Below are 21,934 nucleotides of genomic sequence, written 5' to 3'. Positions count from 1 at the left end.
ATAGCACTAAGCTAGCCCTAGCACTGGTACATCACTATAGCACTAAGCTAGCCCTAGCACTGGTACATTACTATAGCACTAAGCTAGCCCTAGCACTGGTACGTTGCTATAGCACTAAGCTAGCCCTAGCACCGGTACGTTACTATAGCACTAAGCTAGCCCTAGCACTGGTACATTACTATAGCACTAAGCTAGCCCTAGCACTGGTACATTACTATAGCACTAAGCTAGCACTGGTACATTACTATAGCACTAAGCTAGCCCTAGCACTGGTACGTTACTATAGCACTAAGCTAGCCCTAGCACTGGGACGTTACTATAGCACTAAGCTAGCCCTAGCACTGGGGCGTTACTATAGCACTAAGCTAGCACTGGTACATTACTATAGCACTAAGCTAGCCCTAGCACTGGGGCGTTACTATAGCACTAAGCTAGCCCTAGCACTGGGGCGTTACTATAGCACTAAGCTAGCCCTAGCACTGGTACGTTACTATAGCACTAAGCTAGCCCTAGCACTGGGACGTTACTATAGCACTAAGCTAGCCCTAGCACTGGGGCGTTACTATAGCACTAAGCTAGCCCTAGCACTGGTACGTTACTATAACACTAAGCTAGCCCATTTAAAAAAAGCCCCATAGAAATCCATCGATTTAAGCTACAGCCGTGTTTGTCACACAATATAGCACTAAGCTAGCCCTAGCACTGGTACATTACTATAGCACTAAGCTAGCCCTAGCACTGGTACGTTACTATAGCCCTAAGCTAGCCCTAGCACTGGTACGTTACTATAGCACTAAGCTAGCCCTAGCACTGGGACGTTACTATAGCACTAAGCTAGCCCTAGCACTGGGACGTTACTATAGCACTAAGCTAGCCCTAGCACTGGTACGTTACTATAGCACTAAGCTAGCACTGGGACGTTACTATAGCACTAAGCTAGCCCTGGGACGTTACTATAGCACTAAGCTAGCCCTAGCACCGGTACGATACTATAGCACTAAGCTAGCCCTAGCCCTGGGACGTTACTATAGCACTAAGCTAGCCCTAGCACTGGGACGTTACTGTCTGTATCTTCCTTAGCTTTGTAGTTCTTCTTCTATATTCTATGCTGAACACTGAACTAAATGAAGTCAGTCTGTCACATGGTGGTCAACTCCTATCATGTTATCTTTTCACTGTTTTGTCTCTTTCTCTCTCGCTCTCTGTCTCTCTCTGTTTTTCTCTCAATCTCCCTGTCTCACTGCCTCTCGCTGTCTCTCTCTCAATCTCCCTGTCTCACTGCCTCTCGCTGTCTCTCTCTCAATCTCCCTCTCTCTCCCTGTCTTTCATCTGTCCTGGTCTCCCTGTCTTTCATCTGTCCTGGTCTCCCTCTCTTTCATCTGTCCTGGTCTCCCTCTCTTTCATCTGTCCTGGTCTCCCTCTCTTTCATCTGTCCTGGTCTCTCTCTCTTTCATCTCTCCTGGTCTCTCTCTTTCATCTGTCCTGGTCTCTCTCTTTCATCTGTCCTGGTCTCTCTTTCATCTCTCCTGGTCTCTCTCTCTTTCATCTCTCCTGGTCTCTCTCTCTTTCATCTGTCCTGGTCTCCCTGTCTTTCATCTCTCCTGGTCTCCCTGTCTTTCATCTCTCCTGGTCTCCCTGTCTTTCATCTCTCCTGGTCTTCCTGTCTTTCATCTCTCCTGGTCTCCCTGTCTTTCATCTCTCCTGGTCTCCCTGTCTTTCATCTCTCCTGGTCTCCCTGTCTTTCATCTCTCCTGGTCTCCCTGTCTTTCATCTCTCCTGGTCTCCCTCTCTAGGACCTGGAGCAGTTTGCGTCCAGCTACAGCGGTCTGACGCGTATTGAGAGACTGCAGTTCATAGCACAACATTGTCCCCAGCTCCGCGCCGAGGCCCTGAAGATGGCCCTGTCCTTCGTCCAGAGGACCTTCAACGTAGACGTGTACGAGGAGATCCACCGCAGACTCACCGACGCCAAGCGGTGAGGAGAAAGAGTGTGTGTGAGAGTGAAGTGGAGCCTATATAAGGTACAAAAGTGTGTGTGTGTGAGAGATCCCGCATGTGTGCATACGACCCTAACATCTCTTGTCTATTCCCAGACAGGCGCAGGGTGTCCCTGACGCGGTGCCTGATGGGCCGGCGGAGGCCCCTCTCCTGGACACATCCTGGGCAGAGAGCACCAGGAAAAAGGCCCTTCTCAAACTGGAGAAGCTGGACACTGACCTCAAGAACTACAAGGGAAACTCCATCAAAGAGAGCATCAGGTAACTAGCTACGGGGGGAGGGGGGGGGGTCTCAAGTAGCCATTGTTTTCACTGTGTTACATGTGTGTCACAAGCAGTGGAGATGGAACTCGACTGTTACATGTCTGTCACAAGCAGTGGAGATGGAACTCGACTGTTACATGTGTGTCACAAGCAGTGGAGATGGAACTCGACTGTTACATGTGTGTCACAAGCAGTAGAGATGGAACTCGACTGTTACATGTGTGTCACAAGCAGTGGAGATGGAACTCGCCTGTTACATGTGTCACAAGCAGTGGAGATGGAACTCGACTGTTACATGTGGGTCACAAGCAGTGGAGATGGAACTCGACGGTGTTACATGGGTCACAAGCAGTGGAGATGGAACTCGACTGTGTTACATGTGTGTCACAAGCAGTGGAGATGGAACTCGACTGTTACATGTGTGTCACAAGCAGTGGAGATGGAACTCGACTGTTACATGTGTCACAAGCTGTGGAGATGGAACTCGACTGTTACATGTGTGTCACAAGCAGTGGAGATGGAACTCGACTGTTACATGTGTCACAAACTGTGGAGATGGAACTCGACTGTTACATGTGTGTCACAAGCAGTGGAGATGGAACTCGACTGTGTTACATGTGTGTTACATGTGTGTCACAAGCAGTGGAGATGGAACTCGACTGTTACATGTGTGTTACAAGCAGTGGAGATGGAACTCGACTGTTACATGTCACAAGCAGTGGAGATGGAACTCGACTGTTACATGTGTGTCACAAGCTGTGGAGATGGAACTCGACTGTTACATGTGTGTCACAAGCAGTGGAGATGGAACTCGACTGTTACATGTGTCACAAGCAGTGGAGATGGAACTCGACTGTTACATGTGTGTCACAAGCAGTGGAGATGGAACTCGACTGTTACATGTCACAAGCAGTGGAGATGGAACTCGACTGTGTTACATGTGTGTTACATGTGTGTCACAAGCAGTGGAGATGGAACTCGACTGTTACATGTGTGTTACAAGCAGTGGAGATGGAACTCGACTGTTACATGTCACAAGCAGTGGAGATGGAACTCGACTGTTACATGTGTGTCACAAGCTGTGGAGATGGAACTCGACTGTTACATGTGTGTCACAAGCAGTGGAGATGGAACTCGACTGTTACATGTGTGCCACAAGCAGTGGAGATGGAACTCGACTGTTACATGTGTCACAAGCTGTGGAGATGGAACTCGACTGTTACATGTGTCACAAGCAGTGGAGATGGAACTCGACTGTGTTACATGTGTGTCACAAGCAGTGGAGATGGAACTCGACTGTTACATGTGTGTCACAAGCAGTGGAGATGGAACTCGACTGTTACAATGTTCACAAGCAGTGGAGATGGAACTCGACTGTTACAATGTTCACAAGCAGTGGAGATGGAACTCGACTGTTACATGTGTCACAAGCAGTGGAGATGGAACTCGACTGTGTTACATGTGTGTCACAAGCAGTGGAGATGGAACTCGACTGTTACATGTGTGTCACAAGCTGTGGAGATGGAACTCGACTGTTACATGTGTCACAAGCAGAGAAGATGGAACTCGACTGTTACATGTGTGTCACAAGCAGTGGAGATGGAACTCGACTGTGTTACATGTGTGTCACAAGCAGTGGAGATGGAACTCGACTGTTACATGTGTGTCACAAGCAGTGGAGATGGAACTCGACTGTTACATGTGTGTCACAAGCAGTGGAGATGGAACTCGGACATCATGCATGGCTAGAACCTCGATTTCAGCTCCATGAGAGGGAGCGTCGTCTTTCCTTCCGGTTCTCTGCTGCCCGTGACTGGAACCAACTGCAAACATCTCTGAAGCTGGAGACTCACATCTCCCTCACTAGCTTTAAGCACCAGCTGTCAGAGCAGCTCACAGATCACTGCACCTGTACATAGCCCATCTGTAAACAGCCCACCTACCTCATCCCCATACTGTATTTATTTATTTATCTTGCTCCTTTGCACCCCAGTATCTCTACTTGCACATTCATCTTCTGCACATCTACCATTCCAGTGTTTAATTGCTATATTGTAATTACTTTGCCATCATGACCTATTTATTGCCTTAACTCCCTTATCTTACCTCATTTACACTCACTGTATATAGACTTTTAGTTTTCTTTTGTTCTACTGTATTATTGACTATGTTTTGTTTATTCCATGTGTAACTCTGTTGTTGTATGTGTCCAATTGCTTTGCTTTATCTTTGTCAGGTCGCAGTTGTAAATGAGAACTTGTTCTCAGCTGGCCTACCTGGTTAAATTAAGGTGAAATAAAAAAATAAAAATGTGCAAGACAAGTGCACACTTTGGGATAAGGCTGTAGGATGTGGACACAGCCAGTGATGTGGTAGGGGGGAGGAAGGGCCTCAAAACCCAAATGGAACCAGTCTACTACTCAACAAGTTCTCCCTTCTCTCTCTTCCTCCCCCTCTCTCTCCTCCCTCTCTCCTCCCCCTCTCTCCTCCTTCTCTCTCTCCTCTCCCTTCCCTCTCTGTCTGTTCAGGCGGGGTCATGATGACCTTGGGGACCACTATTTAGACTGTGGAGATCTCAGCAACGCCCTGAAGTGTTACAGCCGAGCCCGAGACTACTGCACTAGTGCCAAGCATGTCATCAACATGTGTCTGAACGTCATCAAGGTACTATGACATCATCAACATGTGTCTGAACGTCATCAAGGTACTATGACATCATCAACATGTCTGAATGTCATCAAGGTACTATGACATCATCAACATGTGTCTGAATGTCATCAAGGTACTATGACATCATCAACATGTCTGAACGTCAAGGTACTATGACATCATCAACATGTCTGAATGTCATCAAGGTACTATGACATCATCAACATGTCTGAATGTCATCAAGGTACTATGACATCATCAACATGTGTCTGAATGTCATCAAGGTACTATGACATCATCAACATGTGTCTGAACGTCAAGGTACTATGACATCATCAACACAGTGCCTCCGAAATGAATGTTTATGAATGTTCATGTCAACTTTTATCATCAAGTTGTGTCTTCACTTGGTCAAGTCTATAAACGTGGCTTGTCTTGACCTAACATCCTTGGAACGTTTCTCAAACCTTTTCTCTCCTCTGTCTGTCTCTCTCTGTGTATTTCTCTCTCGCTAGGTTAGCGTTTACCTCCAGAACTGGTCCCATGTACTTAGCTACGTCAGCAAGGCAGAATCCACTCCAGAGATTGCTGAGGTTAGTACTGAATGACATGAAATATGACCTTTCCATCGTACCTTCCTAGTGAGAGAAACTTGTCAAATCAAGCAGTATGAAAATTTGTTCAATAGATGTTCTCCTTTTTAAATTGTTGTGTGTGTGTGTGTGTGTGTGTGTGTGTGTGTGTGTGTGTGTGTGTGTGTGTGTGTGTGTGTGTATAGTAGACTCTAATATAGCCTTCACACTGAGAGAAAATCACTGACTTACCTCCCGCTTGCTTGTTCTTCTAGCAACGAGGAGAGAGAGACAGTCAGAACCAATCTGTCCTCACCAAACTAAAATGTGCTGCGGGTAAGACATTACACTGTTAGGAGGACCACTGATGTCATTATACTGTACTGCTAGGAGGACCACTGAAGTCTGCAGCTAAGACATTATACTGTTAGGAGGACCACTGAAGTCTACAGCTAAGACATTATACTGTACTGTTAGGAGGACCACTGAAGTCTACAGCTAAGACATTATACTGTTAGGAGGACCACTGAAGTCTACAGCTAAGACATTATACTGTTAGGAGGACCACTGAAGTCTACAGCTAAGACATTATACTGTACTGTTAGGAGGACCACTGAAGTCTACAGCTAAGACATTATACTGTTAGGAGGACCACTGAAGTCTACAGCTAAGACATTATACTGTTAGGAGGACCACTGAAGTCTACAGCTAAGACATTATACTGTTAGGAGGACCACTGAAGTCTACAGCTAAGACATTATACTGTTAGGAGGACCACTGAAGTCTACAGCTAAGACATTATACTGTTAGGAGGACCACTGAAGTCTACAGCTAAGACATTATACTGTTAGGAGGACCACTGAGGTCTGCAGCTAAGACATTATACTGTTAGGAGGACCACTGAAGTCTGCAGCTAAGACATTATACTGTTAGGAGGACCACTGAAGTCTGCAGCTAAGACATTATACTGTACTGCTAGGAGGACCACTGAGGTCTGCAGCTAAGACATTATACTGTACTGCTAGGAGGACCACTGAGGTCTACAGCTAAGACATTATACTGTTAGGAGGACCACTGAGGTCTGCAGCTAAGACATTATACTGTTAGGAGGACCACTGAAGTCTACAGCTAAGACATTATACTGTTAGGAGGACCACTGAGATCTACAGCTAAGACATTATACTGTTAGGAGGACCACTGAGATCTACAGCTAAGACATTATACTGTTAGGAGGACCACTGAGATCTACAGCTAAGACATTATACTGTTAGGAGGACCACTGAGATCTACAGCTAAGACATTATACTGTTAGGAGGACCACTGAGATCTACAGCTAAGACATTATACTGTTAGGAGGACCACTGAGATCTACAGCTAAGACATTATACTGTTAGGAGGACCACTGAAGTCTGCAGCTAAGATATTATACTGTTAGGAGGACCACTGAGGTCTGCAGCTAAGACATTATACTGTTAGGAGGACCACTGAGGTCTACAGCTAAGACATTATACTGTTAGGAGGACCACTGATGTCTACAGCTAAGACATTATACTGTTAGGAGGACCACTGAAGTCTACAGCTAAGACATTATACTGTTAGGAGGACCACTGAGGTCTACAGCTAAGACATTATACTGTTAGGAGGACCACTGAAGTCTACAGCTAAGACATTATACTGTTAGGAGGACCACTGAGGTCTGCAGCTAAGACATTATACTGTTAGGAGGACCACTGAGGTCTACAGCTAAGACATTATACTGTACTGTTAGGAGGACCACTGAGGTCTGCAGCTAAGACATTATACTGTTAGGAGGACCACTGAGGTCTACAGCTAAGACATTATACTGTTAGGAGGACCACTGAAGTCTACAGCTAAGACATTATACTGTTAGGAGGACCACTGAGGTCTACAGCTAAGACATTATACTGTACTGTTAGGAGGACCACTGAGGTCTACAGCTAAGACATTATACTGTTAGGAGGACCACTGAAGTCTACAGCTAAGACATTATACTGTATTGTTAGGAGGACCACTGAAGTCTACAGCTAAGACATTATACTGTTAGGAGGACCACTGAAGTCTACAGCTAAGACATTATACTGTATTGTTAGGAGGACCACTGAAGTCTACAGCTAAGACATTATACTGTACTGTTAGGAGGACCACTGAGGTCTACAGCTAAGACATTATACTGTTAGGAGGACCACTGAAGTCTACAGCTAAGACATTATACTGCTAGGAGGACCACTGAGGTCTACAGCTAAGACATTATACTGTTAGGAGGACCACTGAAGTCTACAGCTAAGACATTGTACTGTACTGTTAGGACCACTGAAGTCTACAGCTAAGACATTATACTGTTAGGAGGACCACTGAAGTCTACAGCTAAGACATTATACTGTTAGGAGGACCACTGAGGTCTACAGCTAAGACATTATACTGTTAGGAGGACCACTGATGTCTACAGCTAAGACATTATACTGTTAGGAGGACCACTGAAGTCTACAGCTAAGACATTATACTGTTAGGAGGACCACTGAGGTCTACAGCTAAGACATTATACTGTACTGTTAGGAGGACCACTGAGGTCTGCAGCTAAGACATTATACTGTTAGGAGGACCACTGAGGTCTACAGCTAAGACATTATACTGTTAGGAGGACCACTGAGGTCTACAGCTAAGACATTATACTGTACTGTTAGGAGGACCACTGAGGTCTGCAGCTAAGACATTATACTGTTAGGAGGACCACTGAGGTCTACAGCTAAGACATTATACTGTTAGGAGGACCACTGATGTCTACAGCTAAGACATTATACTGTTAGGAGGACCACTGAAGTCTACAGCTAAGACATTATACTGTTAGGAGGACCACTGAGGTCTGCAGCTAAGACATTATACTGTTAGGAGGACCACTGAGGTCTACAGCTAAGACATTATACTGTTAGGAGGACCACTGAGGTCTACAGCTAAGACATTATACTGTACTGTTAGGAGGACCACTGAGGTCTACAGCTAAGACATTATACTGTACTGTTAGGAGGACCACTGAAGTCTGCAGCTAAGACATTATACTGTACTGTTAGGACCACTGAGGTCTACAGCTAAGACATTATACTGTTAGGAGGACCACTGAAGTCTACAGCTAAGACATTATACTGTTAGGAGGACCACTGAAGTCTACAGCTAAGACATTATACTGTACTGTTAGGACCACTGAAGTCTTAGGTCATAATAGGTAATAAAACCTATTTTTAAATTTTGAGTTGCACTTTCAAATGTTTCTCTTGACCCCACCCCCTCCAGGTTTGGCAGAGCTGGCCTCTAGAAAGTACAAACCGGCCGCTAAGTGCTTCCTCCAGGCTTCATTTGACCACTGCGACTTCCCAGAGGTCAGATATCAATATATCCCCTTATCTCTGACCCCGACTCACTTGACCCCACCCCCAACTCACCAGACCCCGCCCCCCAACTCACCAGACCCTGCCCCCCAACTCACCAGACCCCGCCCCCCAACTCACCAGACCCCGCCCCCCAACTCACCAGACCCTGCCCCCAACTCACCTGCCCCCAACTCACCTGCCCCCAACTCCACCATATGTGGTCTGAGCCATGATGTTGCTGTGTACATGGAGTGTTCTAGGATTGAGGAGTTGTAACCTGTTGAGGACCCCCTCCCCAGCTCCTGTCCCCCAGTAATGTCGCGGTGTATGGAGGGATGTGTGCCCTGGCCACCTTCGACAGACAGGAACTACAGAAGAACATCATCTCAAGCAGGTAGGCTCCACACTTAGTCGTCCCCTCCTAAGAAGTACACTTCAGGTAAATGCTAACTCTTGTTAATTGAAGAGCTTCATTGTTCTGTCCATCAAGTGGAATGATGAGAACTGTTATGGAGAGGAACAGCTTGTTGGGTGATGACAGATTTCAGTACATATTGAAATGTCAGCCCCTCTTTTCCCTCTCTTTCTCCCTGCCTCTCTCTTTCTCCCTGTCTCTTCTCTCTTTCTCCCTGCCTCTCTCTCTTTCTCCCTCTCTCTCTCTCTTTCTCCCTGTCTCTTCTCTCTTTCTCCCTCTCTCTCTCTCTCTCTTTCTCCCTCTCTCTCTCTCTTTCTCCCTGTCTCTTCTCTCTTTCTCTCTCTCTCTCTCTTTCTCCCTGCCTCTTCTCTTTCTCCCTCTCTCTCTCTTTCTCCCTGCCTCTCTCTCTTTCTCCCTGTCTCTTCTCTCTTTCTCCCTGTCTCTTCTCTTTCTCTCTCTCTTTCTCCCTGCCTCTTCTCTTTCTCCCTCTCTCTCTCTCTTTCTCCCTCTCTCTCTCTCTTTCTCCCTGCCTCTTCTCTTTCTCCCTCTCTCTCTCTTTCCTCCCTCTCTCTCTCTTTCTCCCTGCCTCTTCTCTTTCTCCCTCTCTCTCTCTTTTCTCCCTGTCTCTTCTCTCTTTCCCTCTCTCTCTCTTCTCCCTGCCTCTTCTCTTTCTCCCTCTCTCTCTCTTTCTCCCTGCCTCTCTCTCTCTTCTCCCTCTGTCTCTTCTCTCTTTCTCCCTGTCTCTTCTCTTTCTCCCTCTCTCTCTCCTCTTCTCCCCCTGCCTCTTCTCTTTCTCCCTCTCTCTCTCTCTTTCTCCCTCTCTCTCTCTCTTTCTCCCTGCCTCTTCTCTTTCTCCCTCTCTCTCTCTTCTCCTGCCTCTCTCTCTCTTTCTCCCTGCCTCTCTCTCTTTCTCCCTCTCTCTCTCTCTTTCTCCCTGCCTCTTCTCTTTCTCCCTCTCTCTCTCTCTTTCTCCCTGTCTCTTCTCTCTTTCTCCCTGCCTCTCTCTCTTTCTCCCTGCCTCTTCTCTCTCCAGCTCCTTTAAGTTGTTTTTAGAGTTGGAGCCCCAGGTGCGTGACATAATCTTCAAGTTTTACGAATCAAAGTACGCATCCTGTCTGAAACTACTGGATGAGATGAAGGTAAGGAAGAAAACAGTTTAATATGGAGAGTTACAGGCTGACTAGATGATAATGAAGAAAACAGTTTAATGTGGACAGTTACAGGCTGACTAGATGATAATGAAGAGGACAGTTTAATGTGGACAGTTACAAGCTGACTAGATGATAATGAAGTAAACAGTTTAATATGGACAGTTACAGGCTGACTAGATGATAATGAAGTAAACAGTTTAATATGGACAGTTACAGGCTGACTAGATGATAATGAAGAGGACAGTTTAATGTGGACAGTTACAGGCCGACTAGACGATAATGAAGTAAACAGTTTAATGTGGACAGTTACAGGCCGACTAGACGATAATGAAGTAAACAGTTTAATGTGGACAGTTACAGGCCGACTAGACGATAATGAAGTAAACAGTTTAATGTGGACAGTTACAGGCTGACTAGATGATAATGAAGAAAACAGTTTAATGTGGACAGTTACAGGCCGACTAGATGATAATGAAGTAAACAGTTTAATATGGACAGTTACAGGCTGACTAGATGATAATGAAGTAAACAGTTTAATATGGACAGTTACAGGCTGACTAGATGATAATGAAGTAAACAGTTTAATATGGACAGTTACAGGCTGACTAGATGATAATGAAGAGGACAGTTTAATGTGGACAGTTACAGGCTGACTAGATGATAATGAAGTAAACAGTTTAATATGGACAGTTACAGGCTGACTAGATGATAATGAAGTGGACAGTTACAGGCTGACTAGATGATAATGAAGAAAACAGTTTAATGTGGACAGTTACAGGCCGACTAGATGATAATGAAGTAAACAGTTTAATATGGACAGTTACAGGCTGACTAGATGATAATGAAGTAAACAGTTTAATATGGACAGTTAGAGGCTGACTAGATGATAATGAAGTAAACAGTTTAATATGGACAGTTACAGGCTGACTAGATGATAATGAAGAGGACAGTTTAATGTGGACAGTTACAGGCTGACTAGATGATAATGAAGAGGACAGTTTAATGTGGACAGTTACAGGCTGACTAGATGATAATGAAGTAAACAGTTTAATATGGACAGTTACAGGCTGACTAGATGATAATGAAGTAAACAGTTTGATGTAGACCGTTACAGGCTGACTAGATGATAATGAAGTAAACAGTTTAATGTGGACAGTTACAGGCTGACTAGATGATAATGAAGAAAACAGTTTAATATGGACAGTTACAGGCTGACTAGATGATAATGAAGTAAACAGTTTAATGTGGACAGTTACAGGCTGACTAGATGATGATAATGAGAAAACAGAGCTGGCTGTTAAATATAAATGGGAAAACTATTTTATATTGCCACTCAGTAATGTTGATTGAATTAGTCTCGGTTGTTTTTTGAAATGTAATCTTTATTGTTTAACTAGGCAAGTCAGTTAATAACAAATTCTTATTTACATTGACGGTCTAGGAACAGTGGGTTAATTAACTGCCTTTATCAGGGGCAGAACGACAGATTTTTACCTTGTCATCTCGGGGATTCGATCCAGCAACCTTTTGGTTACTGGCCCAACGCTCTAACCGCTAGGCTACCTGCCGCCCCTCTAACCGCTAGGCTACCTGCCGCCGCTCTAACCACTAGGCTACCTGCCGCCCCTCTAACCGCTAGGCTACCTGCCGCCCCTCTAACCGCTAGGTTACCTGCTCTAAACACTAGGCTACCTGCCGCCCCTCTAACCACTAGGCTACCTGCTCTAACCACTAGGCTACCTGCCGCCCCTCTAACCGCTAGGTTACCTGCCGCCCCTCTAACCGCTAGGTTACCTGCTCTAACCACTAGGCTACCTGCCGCCCCTCTAACCACTAGGCTACCTGCTCTAACCACTAGGCTACCTGCTCTAACCACTAGGCTACCTGCCGCCCCTCTAACCGCTAGGCTACCTGCTCTAACCACTAGGCTACCTGCCGCCCCTCTAACCGCTAGGTTACCTGCTCTAACCGCTAGGTTACCTGTTCTAACCACTAGGTTACCTGCTCTAACCACTAGGCTACCTGCCGCCCCTCTAACCACTAGGCTACCTGCTCTAACCACTAGGCTACCTGCCGCCCCTCTAACCACTAGGCTACCTGCCGCCCCTCTAACCACTAGGCTACCTGCTCTAACCACTAGGCTACCTGCCGCCCCTCTAACCGCTAGGCTACCTGCTCTAACCACTAGGCTACCTGCTCTAACCACTAGGCTACCTGCCGCCCCTCTAACCACTAGGCTTCTTGCCGCTCCATGGCTCAAAAACAACTGTGATTTGAATGTGCACCTAACACCAATGCTCTTCCTCTCTCTCCTGCAGGATAACCTTCTATTGGACCTGTACCTGGCCCCCCACGTTAGAACACTGTACACACAGATCAGAAACAGAGCCCTTATACAGGTGAGACCGTCATGGCACCATGACAACACAACAGTGTTTTACACCTGGCTTCCTTTCCTTCATATCCCTACATCACCCGTGTCCTGAGTCGGTACTTCAGCCCAAGTTGTTAACCTGAGTCGGTACTTCAGCCCAAGTTGTTAACCTGTGTCCTGAGTCAGTACTTCAGCCCAAGTTGTTAACCTGAGTCAGTACTTCAGCCCAAGTTGTTAACCTGAGTCAGTACTTCAGCCCAAGTTGTTAACCTGAGTCCTGAGTCGGTACTTCAGCCCAAGTTGTTAACCTGAGTCAGTACTTCAGCCCAAGTTGTTAACCTGAGTCAGTACTTCAGCCCAAGTTGTTAACCTGAGTCAGTAGTTCAGCCCAAGTTGTTAACCTGAGTCAGTACTTCAGCCCAAGTTGTTAACCTGAGTCGGTACTTCAGCCCAAGTTGTTAACCTGAGTCAGTACTTCAGCCCAAGTTGTTAACCTGAGTCAGTACTTCAGCCCAAGTTGTTAACCTGAGTCGGTACTTCAGCCCAAGTTGTTAACCTGAGTCAGTACTTCAGCCCAAGTTGTTAACCTGAGTCAGTACTTCAGCCCAAGTTGTTAACCTGAGTCAGTAGTTCAGCCCAAGTTGTTAACCTGAGTCATTACTTCAGCCCAAGTTGTTAACCTGAGTCATTACTTCAGCCCAAGTTGTTAACCTGAGTCAGTACCTCAGCCCAAGTTGTTAACCTGAGTCGGTACTTCAGCCCAAGTTGTTAACCTGAGTCAGTACTTCAGCCCAAGTTGTTAACCTGAGTCAGTAGTTCAGCCCAAGTTGTTAACCTGTGTCAGTACTTCAGCCCAAGTTGTTAACCTGAGTCAGTAGTTCAGCCCAAGTTGTTAACCTGAGTCGGTACTTCAGCCCAAGTTGTTAACCTGAGTCGGTACTTCAGCCCAAGTTGTTAACCTGAGTCGGTACTTCAGCCCAAGTTGTTAACCCGGTGTGTGTGTGTGTGTGTGTCAGTGCTTCAGCCCAAGTTGTTAACCCGGTGTGTGTGTGTGTCAGTACTTCAGCCCAAGTTGTTAACCCGGTGTGTGTGTGTGTGTGTGTGTGTCAGTACTTCAGCCCAGGTTGTTAACCCGGTGTGTGTGTGTGTGTGTGTGTGTGTCAGTACTTCAGCCCAAGTTGTTAACCCGGTGTGTGTGTGTGTGTGTGTGTGTGTGTCAGTACTTCAGCCCAGGTTGTTAACCCGGTGTGTGTGTGTGTGTGTGTGTCAGTACTTCAGCCCAAGTTGTTAACCCGGTGTGTGTGTGTGTGTGTGTCAGTACTTCAGCCCGTATGTGTCTGCAGACATGACTAAGATGTCCCAGTCCTTCAACACCACAGTGTTATCTCTGGAGGATGAACTGACCCAGCTCATACTGGAGGGACTGATCAACGCACGTATAGACTCTCACAGCAAGGTAACGCACACACACGTATAGACTCTCACAGCAAGGTAACACACACACGTATAGACTCTCACAGCAAGGTCACACACACACACGTATAGACTCTCACAGCAAGTTAACACACACACGTATAGACTCTCACAGCAAGGTCACACACACACGTATAGACTCTCACAGCAAGGTCACACACACACACGTATAGACTCTCACAGCAAGGTAACACACACACGTATAGACTCTCACAGCAAGGTCACACACACACACGTATAGACTCTCACAGCAAGTTAACACACACACGTATAGACTCTCACAGCAAGGTAACACACACAGCAAGGTAACACACACACGTATAGACTCACACAGCAAGGTAACACACACATGTATAGACTCTCACAGCAAGGTAACACACGAACGTATAGACTCTCACAGCAAGGTAACACACGAACGTATAGACTCACACAGCAAGGTAACACACACACACGTATAGACTCTCACAGCAAGGTAACACACACACACGTATAGACTCACACAGCAAGGTAACACACACACGTATAGACTCACACAGCAAGGTAACACACACACGTATAGACTCACACAGCAAGGTAACACACACACACGTATAGACTCTCACAGCAAGGTAACACACACACACGTATAGACTCTCACAGCAAGGTAACACACACACACGTATAGACTCTCACAGCAAGGTAACACACACACACGTATAGACTCTCACAGCAAGGTAACACACGAACGTATAGACTCACACAGCAAGGTAACACACACACACGTATAGACTCACACTGCAAGGTAACACACACACGTATAGACTCACACTGCAAGGTAACACACACACACATACGTATAGACTCACACAGCAAGGTAACACACACACGTATAGACTCACACAGCAAGGTAACACACACACGTATAGACTCACACAGCAAGGTAACACACACACACGTATAGACTCTCACAGCAAGGTCACACACACGTATAGACTCTCACAGCAAGGTCACACACACGTATAGACTCACAGCAAGGTAACACACAAACACGTATAGACTCACACAGCAAGGTAACACGCACACGTATAGACTCACACAGCAAGGTAACACACACACACACGTATAGACTCACAGCAAGGTCACACACACGTATAGACTCTCACAGCAAGGTAACACACACACACGTATAGACTCTCACAGCAAGGTAACACACACACACGTATAGACTCTCACAGCAAGGTAACACACGAACGTATAGACTCACACAGCAAGGTAACACACACACACGTATAGACTCACACTGCAAGGTAACACACACACGTATAGACTCACACTGCAAGGTAACACACACACACATACGTATAGACTCACACAGCAAGGTAACACACACACGTATAGACTCACACAGCAAGGTAACACACACACGTATAGACTCACACAGCAAGGTAACACACACACACGTATAGACTCTCACAGCAAGGTCACACACACGTATAGACTCACAGCAAGGTAACACACAAACACGTATAGACTCACACAGCAAGGTAACACGCAAACACGTATAGACTCACACAGCAAGGTAACACGCACACGTATAGACTCACACAGCAAGGTAACACACACACACACGTATAGACTCACAGCAAGGTCACACACACGTATAGACTCTCACAGCAAGGTCACACACACGTATAGACTCTCACAGCAAGGTAACACACAAACACGTATAGACTCACACAGCAAGGTAACACGCAAACACGTATAGACTCACACAGCAAGGTAACACGCACACGTATAGACTCACACAGCAAGGTAACACACACACACACGTATAGACTCACACAGCAAGGTCACACACACACACGTATAGACTCACAGCAAGGTCACACACACACGTATAGACTCACAGCAAGGTAACACACACACGTATAGACTCTCACAGCAAGGTCACACACACACGTATAGACTCACACAGCAAGGTCACACACTAGCCGTAGACCAGTCTCTCTACACATCAACTGTCACTACAGGTATACACCAATCTCTCCCCAGTTCCCGTATGAGTAACTTCCTGTTTCCTGTATGTGTGATGTCAGATCCTGTATGCGAGGGACGTGGACCAGAGGGGCCATACGTTTGAGAAGTCTGTCCACATGGGCAAGGAGTTCCAGAGACGATCCAAAGCCACGATCCTCAGAGCTGCTGTGCTGCGCAACCAGATACACGTCAAGGTGACTACAGCTTGGTGTTCGCTACAGCTGTTACCACCCGGCCCCCAGTCTAGACTACAGCTGTTACCACCCGGCCCCAGTCTAGACTACAGCTGTTACCACACGGCCCCCAGTCTAGACTACAGCTGTTACCACACGGCCCCCAGTCTAGACTACAGCTGTTACCACCCGGTCCCAGTCTAGACTACAGCTGTTACCCCAGTCTAGACTACAGCTGTTACCACCCGGCCCCAGTCTAGAGCTACAGCTGTCTACCACCCTGCCCCAGTCTAGACTACAGCTGTTACCACCCGGCCCCAGTCTAGACTACAGCTGTTACCACCCGGCCCCAGTCTAGACTACAGCTGTTACCACCCGGCCCCAGTCTAGACTACAGCTGTTACCACCCGGCCCCAGTCTAGACTACAGCTGTTACCACCCGGCCCCAGTCTAGACTACAGCTGTTACCACCCGGCCCCAGTCTAGACTACAGCTGTTACCACCGGCCCCAGTCTAGACTACAGCTGTTACCCCAGTCTAGACTACAGCTGTTACCACCCGGCCCCAGTCTAGACTACAGCTGTTACCACCCGGCCCCAGTCTAGACTACAGCTGTTACCACCCGGCCCCAGTCTAGACTACAGCTGTTACCACACGGCCCCAGTCTAGACTACAGCTGTTACCACCCGGCCCCAGTCTAGACTACAGCTGTTACCACCCGGCCCCAGTCTAGACTACAGCTGTTACCACCCGGCCCCCAGTCTAGACTACAGCTGTTACCACACGGCCCCAGTCTAGACTACAGCTGTTACCACACGGCCCCAGTCTAGACTACAGCTGTTACCCCAGTCTAGACTACAGCTGTTACCACCCGGCCCCCAGTCTAGACTACAGCTGTTACCACACGCTGTTACCCCAGTCTAGACTACAGCTGTTACCCCAGTCCCCAGTCTAGACTACAGCTGTTACCACACGGCCCCAGTCTAGACTACAGCTGTTACCACACGGCCCCAGTCTAGACTACAGCTGTTACCACCCGGCCCCAGTCTAGACTACAGCTGTTACCACACGGCCCCAGTCTAGACTACAGCTGTTACCACCCGGCCCCAGTCTAGCCTACAGCTGTTACCACACGGCCCCAGTCTAGACTACAGCTGTTACCACCCGGCCCCAGTCTAGACTACAGCTGTTACCACCCGGCCCCAGTCTAGACTACAGCTGTTACCACCCGGCCCCAGTCTAGACTACAGCTGTTACCACCCGGCCCCAGTCTAGACTACAGCTGTTACCACCCCCCAGTCTAGACTACAGCTGTTACCACCCGGCCCCAGTCTAGACTACAGCTGTTACCACCCGGCCCCAGTCTAGACTACAGCTGTTACCACCCGGCCCCAGTCTAGACTACAGCTGTTACCACCCGGTCCCAGTCTAGACTACAGCTGTTACCACCCGGCCCCAGTCTAGACTACAGCTGTTACCACCCGGCCCCAGTCTAGACTACAGCTGTTACCACGCGGCCCCAGTCTAGACTACAGCTGTTACCACGCGGCCCCAGTCTAGACTACAGCTGTTACCACGCGGCCCCAGTCTAGACTACAGCTGTTACCACGCTACAGGCCCCAGTCTAGACTACAGCTGTTACCACGCGGCCCCAGTCTAGACTACAGCTGTTACCACGCGGCCCCAGTCTAGACTACAGCTGTTACCACGCGGCCCCAGTCTAGACTACAGCTGTTACCACGCGGCCCCAGTCTAGACTACAGCTGTTACCACGCGGCCCCAGTCTAGACTACAGCTGTTACCACGCGGCCCCAGTCTATACTACAGCTGTTACCACCCAGCCCCAGTCTAGACTACAGCTGTTACCACGCGGCCCCAGTCTAGACTACAGCTGTTACCACCCGGCCCCAGTCTAGACTACAGCTGTTACCACCCGGCCCCAGTCTAGACTACAGCTGTTACCCCAGTCTAGACTACAGCTGTTACCACACGGCCCCAGTCTAGACTACAGCTGTTACCACGCGGCCCCAGTCTAGACTACAGCTGTTACCACGCGGCCCCAGTCTAGACTACAGCTGTTACCACGCGACCCCAGTCTAGACTACAGCTGTTACCACGCGGCCCCAGTCTAGACTACAGCTGTTACCACGCGGCCCCAGTCTAGACTACAGCTGTTACCACGCGGCCCCAGTCTAGACTACAGCTGTTACCACGCGGCCCCAGTCTAGACTACAGCTGTTACCACGCGGCCCCAGTCTAGACTACAGCTGTTACCACGCGGCCCCAGTCTAGACTACAGCTGTTACCACGCGGCCCCAGTCTAGACTACAGCTGTTACCACCCGGCCCCCAGTCTAGACTACAGCTGTTACCACCCAGCCCCAGTCTAGACTACAGCTGTTACCACCCGGCCCCAGTCTAGACTACTGAGATTGGATCTTCCCCAGACACACATTAAGTCCTGAATAGAAGCATTCTCAATGGAGATTCTTCACTCCAGGACTAGGTTTAATCTATGTCTTGGAAACCGGACCCCTGGGGAGTAAGCTGCTTCCTCTATATCCCTCAATTTATGGAGAACCTTGGCTAGTTCACCGGGTGGTTTGATTTGGAACATGTTGTCAGAGCTTTTCATTTATCAGGTGATGTATTTTTTTAGTGCCGTGTCAGTCCTTTGAAATCAACTGTTGTGTGCCCCTGGAGACAATTTATCCACCTCTCTCTCTCTCCTCTCTAAACATTTCACTGGTAAGTCTACATCTGTTCACTTCTCTCTCTTTCTCCCTTCCCTCTTCTTCTCCTCTCTCTCTCCCTTCCCTCCCTCAGTCCCCTCCTAGAGAAGGCAACCAGGGGGAGCTATCAACAGCCAACAGCCAAACAACCAGGATGAGCAGCACCATGTGACGGGGACGTCCCGTCATGACACCATCGCTGGCTGTGTCTGGCACTCTGCTCCCTATATAGTGCACTACCCTATGGGGCCCTGGTCAAAAGTAGGGCGCTATGTAGGGCATAGGGTGCCATTTGGTACACAGACGATACCTGGTGCCTCTGAATGAACAGAGGGAGTGTGGGGTGCCTGTCCACAACAGCTCTCAGGTAGTGCCCTTCTTTTGGTCAAGTCAAAGCTACAACTGCTAAGCTGGAGTCTGGCCAAAAGTGGGGCACATGGTGTCATTTGAGAAGCAGCCTATGACATGGTCCCAACGTTAGCAAAAAAACCACCTGCGTCCCCTCAAACGGCCCCCTGTCCCCTATGGTGCTCTACTTTTTACCAGGGCCTTTCCTGGCGGGAGAGAAGACAAGAACAAACTCAATGAAAATAAGATGTCTGACACATGAAGTTAAAATAAATGAACGTTTTGGAAGAGACGAGGTACTTCCAGCTGGCTGGTTCTTTGTAAGGAGATGCACTTTGCTCTGTACCGGGTGACAAACACTGATTACACATTGGGAGGGAAAAACACAACCTCGACACAGAACAAGCTTTTAATAAAGATACATACTAAATGAGACTCTTTCTTTGATGGTGTTTAGATGAAGTTACCACAATTATGTTAATCTGGAGCAGTGGTCCCCAACCCTGGTCCAACCAGTACCCCATCATTTACATTTAAGTCATTTGGCAGACGCTCTTATCCAGAGCGACTTACAAATTGGTGAATTCACCTTATGACATCCAGTAGAACAGCCACTTTACAATAGTGCATCTAAATCATTTAAGGGGGGGGGGGGTGAGAAGGATTACTTTATCCTATCCTAGGTATTCCTTAAAGAGGTGGGGTTTCAGGTGTCTATTTCATCTTTATTTCACCAGGTAGGCCAGTTGAGAAGAAGTTCTCATTTACAACAGCGACATCATTGATATATATGGAGAAAAGGGTCGGCCCGAGAATTGAACCCTGTGGTACCCTATAGAGACTGCCAGAGGTCATTGTAACCCTGGACATGCACACCTGATTCAACTGGTCAACTAATCATCAAGTCCTCAATGAGTTGAATGAGGTGTGTTTGTCCAGGGATACAATTTATCTGTACTGTTGGGGGTACTGGAGGACCAGGGTTGGGGGTACTGTTGGAGGTACTGGAGGACCAGGGTTGGGAAACACGGTTGAGATACTGGAGGACCAGGGTTGGGAAACACTGTTGGGCATACTGGAGGACCAGGGTTGGGAAACACTTGGGGATACTGGAGGACCAGGGTTGGGAAACACTGTTGGGGATACTGGAGGACCAGGGTTGGGAACCACTGTTGGGGATACTGGAGGACCAGGGTTGGGAAACACTGTTGAGGATACTGGATGACCAGGGTTGGGAATACTGGAGGACCAGGGTTGGGAAACACTGTTGGGGATACTGGAGGACCAGGGTTGGGAAACACTGTTGGGGTACATTTACATTTAAGTCATTTGGCAGACGCTCTTATCCAGAGCGACTTACAAATTGGTGAATTCACCTTACTGGAGGACCAGGGTTGGGAAACACTGTTGGACATACTGGAGGACCAGGGTTGGGAAACACTGTTGGGGATACTGGAGGACCAGGGTTGGGAAACACTGTTGGGGATACTGGAGGACCTGTGTTGGGGATACTGGAGGACCAGGGTTGGGAATACTGGAGGACCAGGGTTGGGAATACTGGAGGACCAGGTTTGGGAATACTGGAGGACCAGGGTTGGGAATACTGGAGGACCAGGGTTGGGAGTACTGGAGGATCAGGGTTGGGAATACTGGAGGACCAGGGTTGGGAGTACTGGAGGACCAGGGTTGGGGGTACTGGAGGACCAGGGTTGGGGGTACTGGAGGACCAGGGTTGGGAATACTGGAGCACCAGGGTTGGGAATACTGGAGGACCAGGGTTGGGAGTACTGGAGGACCAGGTTTGGGGGTACTGGAGGATCAGGGTTGGGGGTACTGGAGGACCAGGGTTGGGGGTACTGGATTGGGGGTACTGGAGGACCAGGGTTGGGAATACTGGAGGACCAGGGTTGGGAATACTGGAGGACCAGGGTTGGGAATACTGGAGGACCAGGGTTGGGGGTACTGGAGGACCAGGGTTGGGGGTACTGGAGGACCAGGGTTGGGGGTACTGGAGGACCAGGGTTGGGGGTACTGGAGGACCAGGGTTGAGAAACACTGAATTAGATGCTTTTATCCAGAGCAACTTAGTCAGTCCAAACAACTAAGGCCGATAAAACAACCACATATGTGAAAACGTTGCTCAGTAAAGCAACTATCAGCAGCTTCTGGAGGCGTCTTCTGTTCTCTATTGTTCCTCAAGCGTTTCTTAACAGTTGACTGTGTGTTATATTTATGCTTGGGATATCGCTTTAACAGGGAAAGTTAAATCACTGGAGTACGTCTTAAATCTCGTCTGTTTCAGTCCATCTCTTCCTCTTTTGACAGTTAAGAGGGTCACTCCAGGGCTATCGAATCGCTGATGGTCTCCAACAGACAGCATGAAGGGAG

The 21,934-nt window shown here is 47.9% G+C and overlaps 1 protein-coding gene across 1 annotated transcript; it reads left to right on the top strand.

The window, feature by feature from the left end:
- The first annotated feature begins 1,791 nt into the window (after positions 1 to 1,791).
- On the top strand, positions 1,792 to 19,981 carry LOC135536092 (COP9 signalosome complex subunit 1-like). The gene is made up of 12 exons (XM_064962479.1): positions 1,792 to 1,975; positions 2,094 to 2,258; positions 4,790 to 4,925; positions 5,426 to 5,503; positions 5,758 to 5,818; positions 8,789 to 8,874; positions 9,165 to 9,259; positions 10,314 to 10,419; positions 12,750 to 12,830; positions 14,124 to 14,261; positions 16,354 to 16,488; positions 19,293 to 19,981. Exons 1-12 carry the CDS (start codon positions 1,896 to 1,898, stop codon positions 19,368 to 19,370), a joined length of 1,239 nt encoding a protein of 412 aa, XP_064818551.1. The 5' UTR covers positions 1,792 to 1,895; the 3' UTR covers positions 19,371 to 19,981.
- The last annotated feature ends 1,953 nt before the right edge of the window (positions 19,982 to 21,934 follow it).

The sequence above is a fragment of the Oncorhynchus masou genome, unplaced genomic scaffold (genome assembly GCF_036934945.1).
Source record: "Oncorhynchus masou masou isolate Uvic2021 unplaced genomic scaffold, UVic_Omas_1.1 unplaced_scaffold_554, whole genome shotgun sequence".
Classification (NCBI taxonomy): domain Eukaryota; kingdom Metazoa; phylum Chordata; class Actinopteri; order Salmoniformes; family Salmonidae; genus Oncorhynchus; species Oncorhynchus masou.
The sequence above is the reverse complement of the archived record's forward strand: the minus strand, read 5'-3'. Positions and strand labels throughout refer to the sequence as shown.

Bases quoted from the DNA above. Each gene is read 5' to 3' on its own strand.
- LOC135536092 (XM_064962479.1), top strand. From the start codon at position 1,896: ATGGCCCTGTCCTTCGTCCAGAGGACCTTCAACGTAGACGTGTACGAG. The intron at 8,875-9,164 runs GTCAGATATCAA...CCCCCTCCCCAG, and splicing joins ACCACTGCGACTTCCCAGAG to CTCCTGTCCCCCAGTAATGT. The intron at 14,262-16,353 runs GTAACGCACACA...GTGTGATGTCAG, and splicing joins GTATAGACTCTCACAGCAAG to ATCCTGTATGCGAGGGACGT.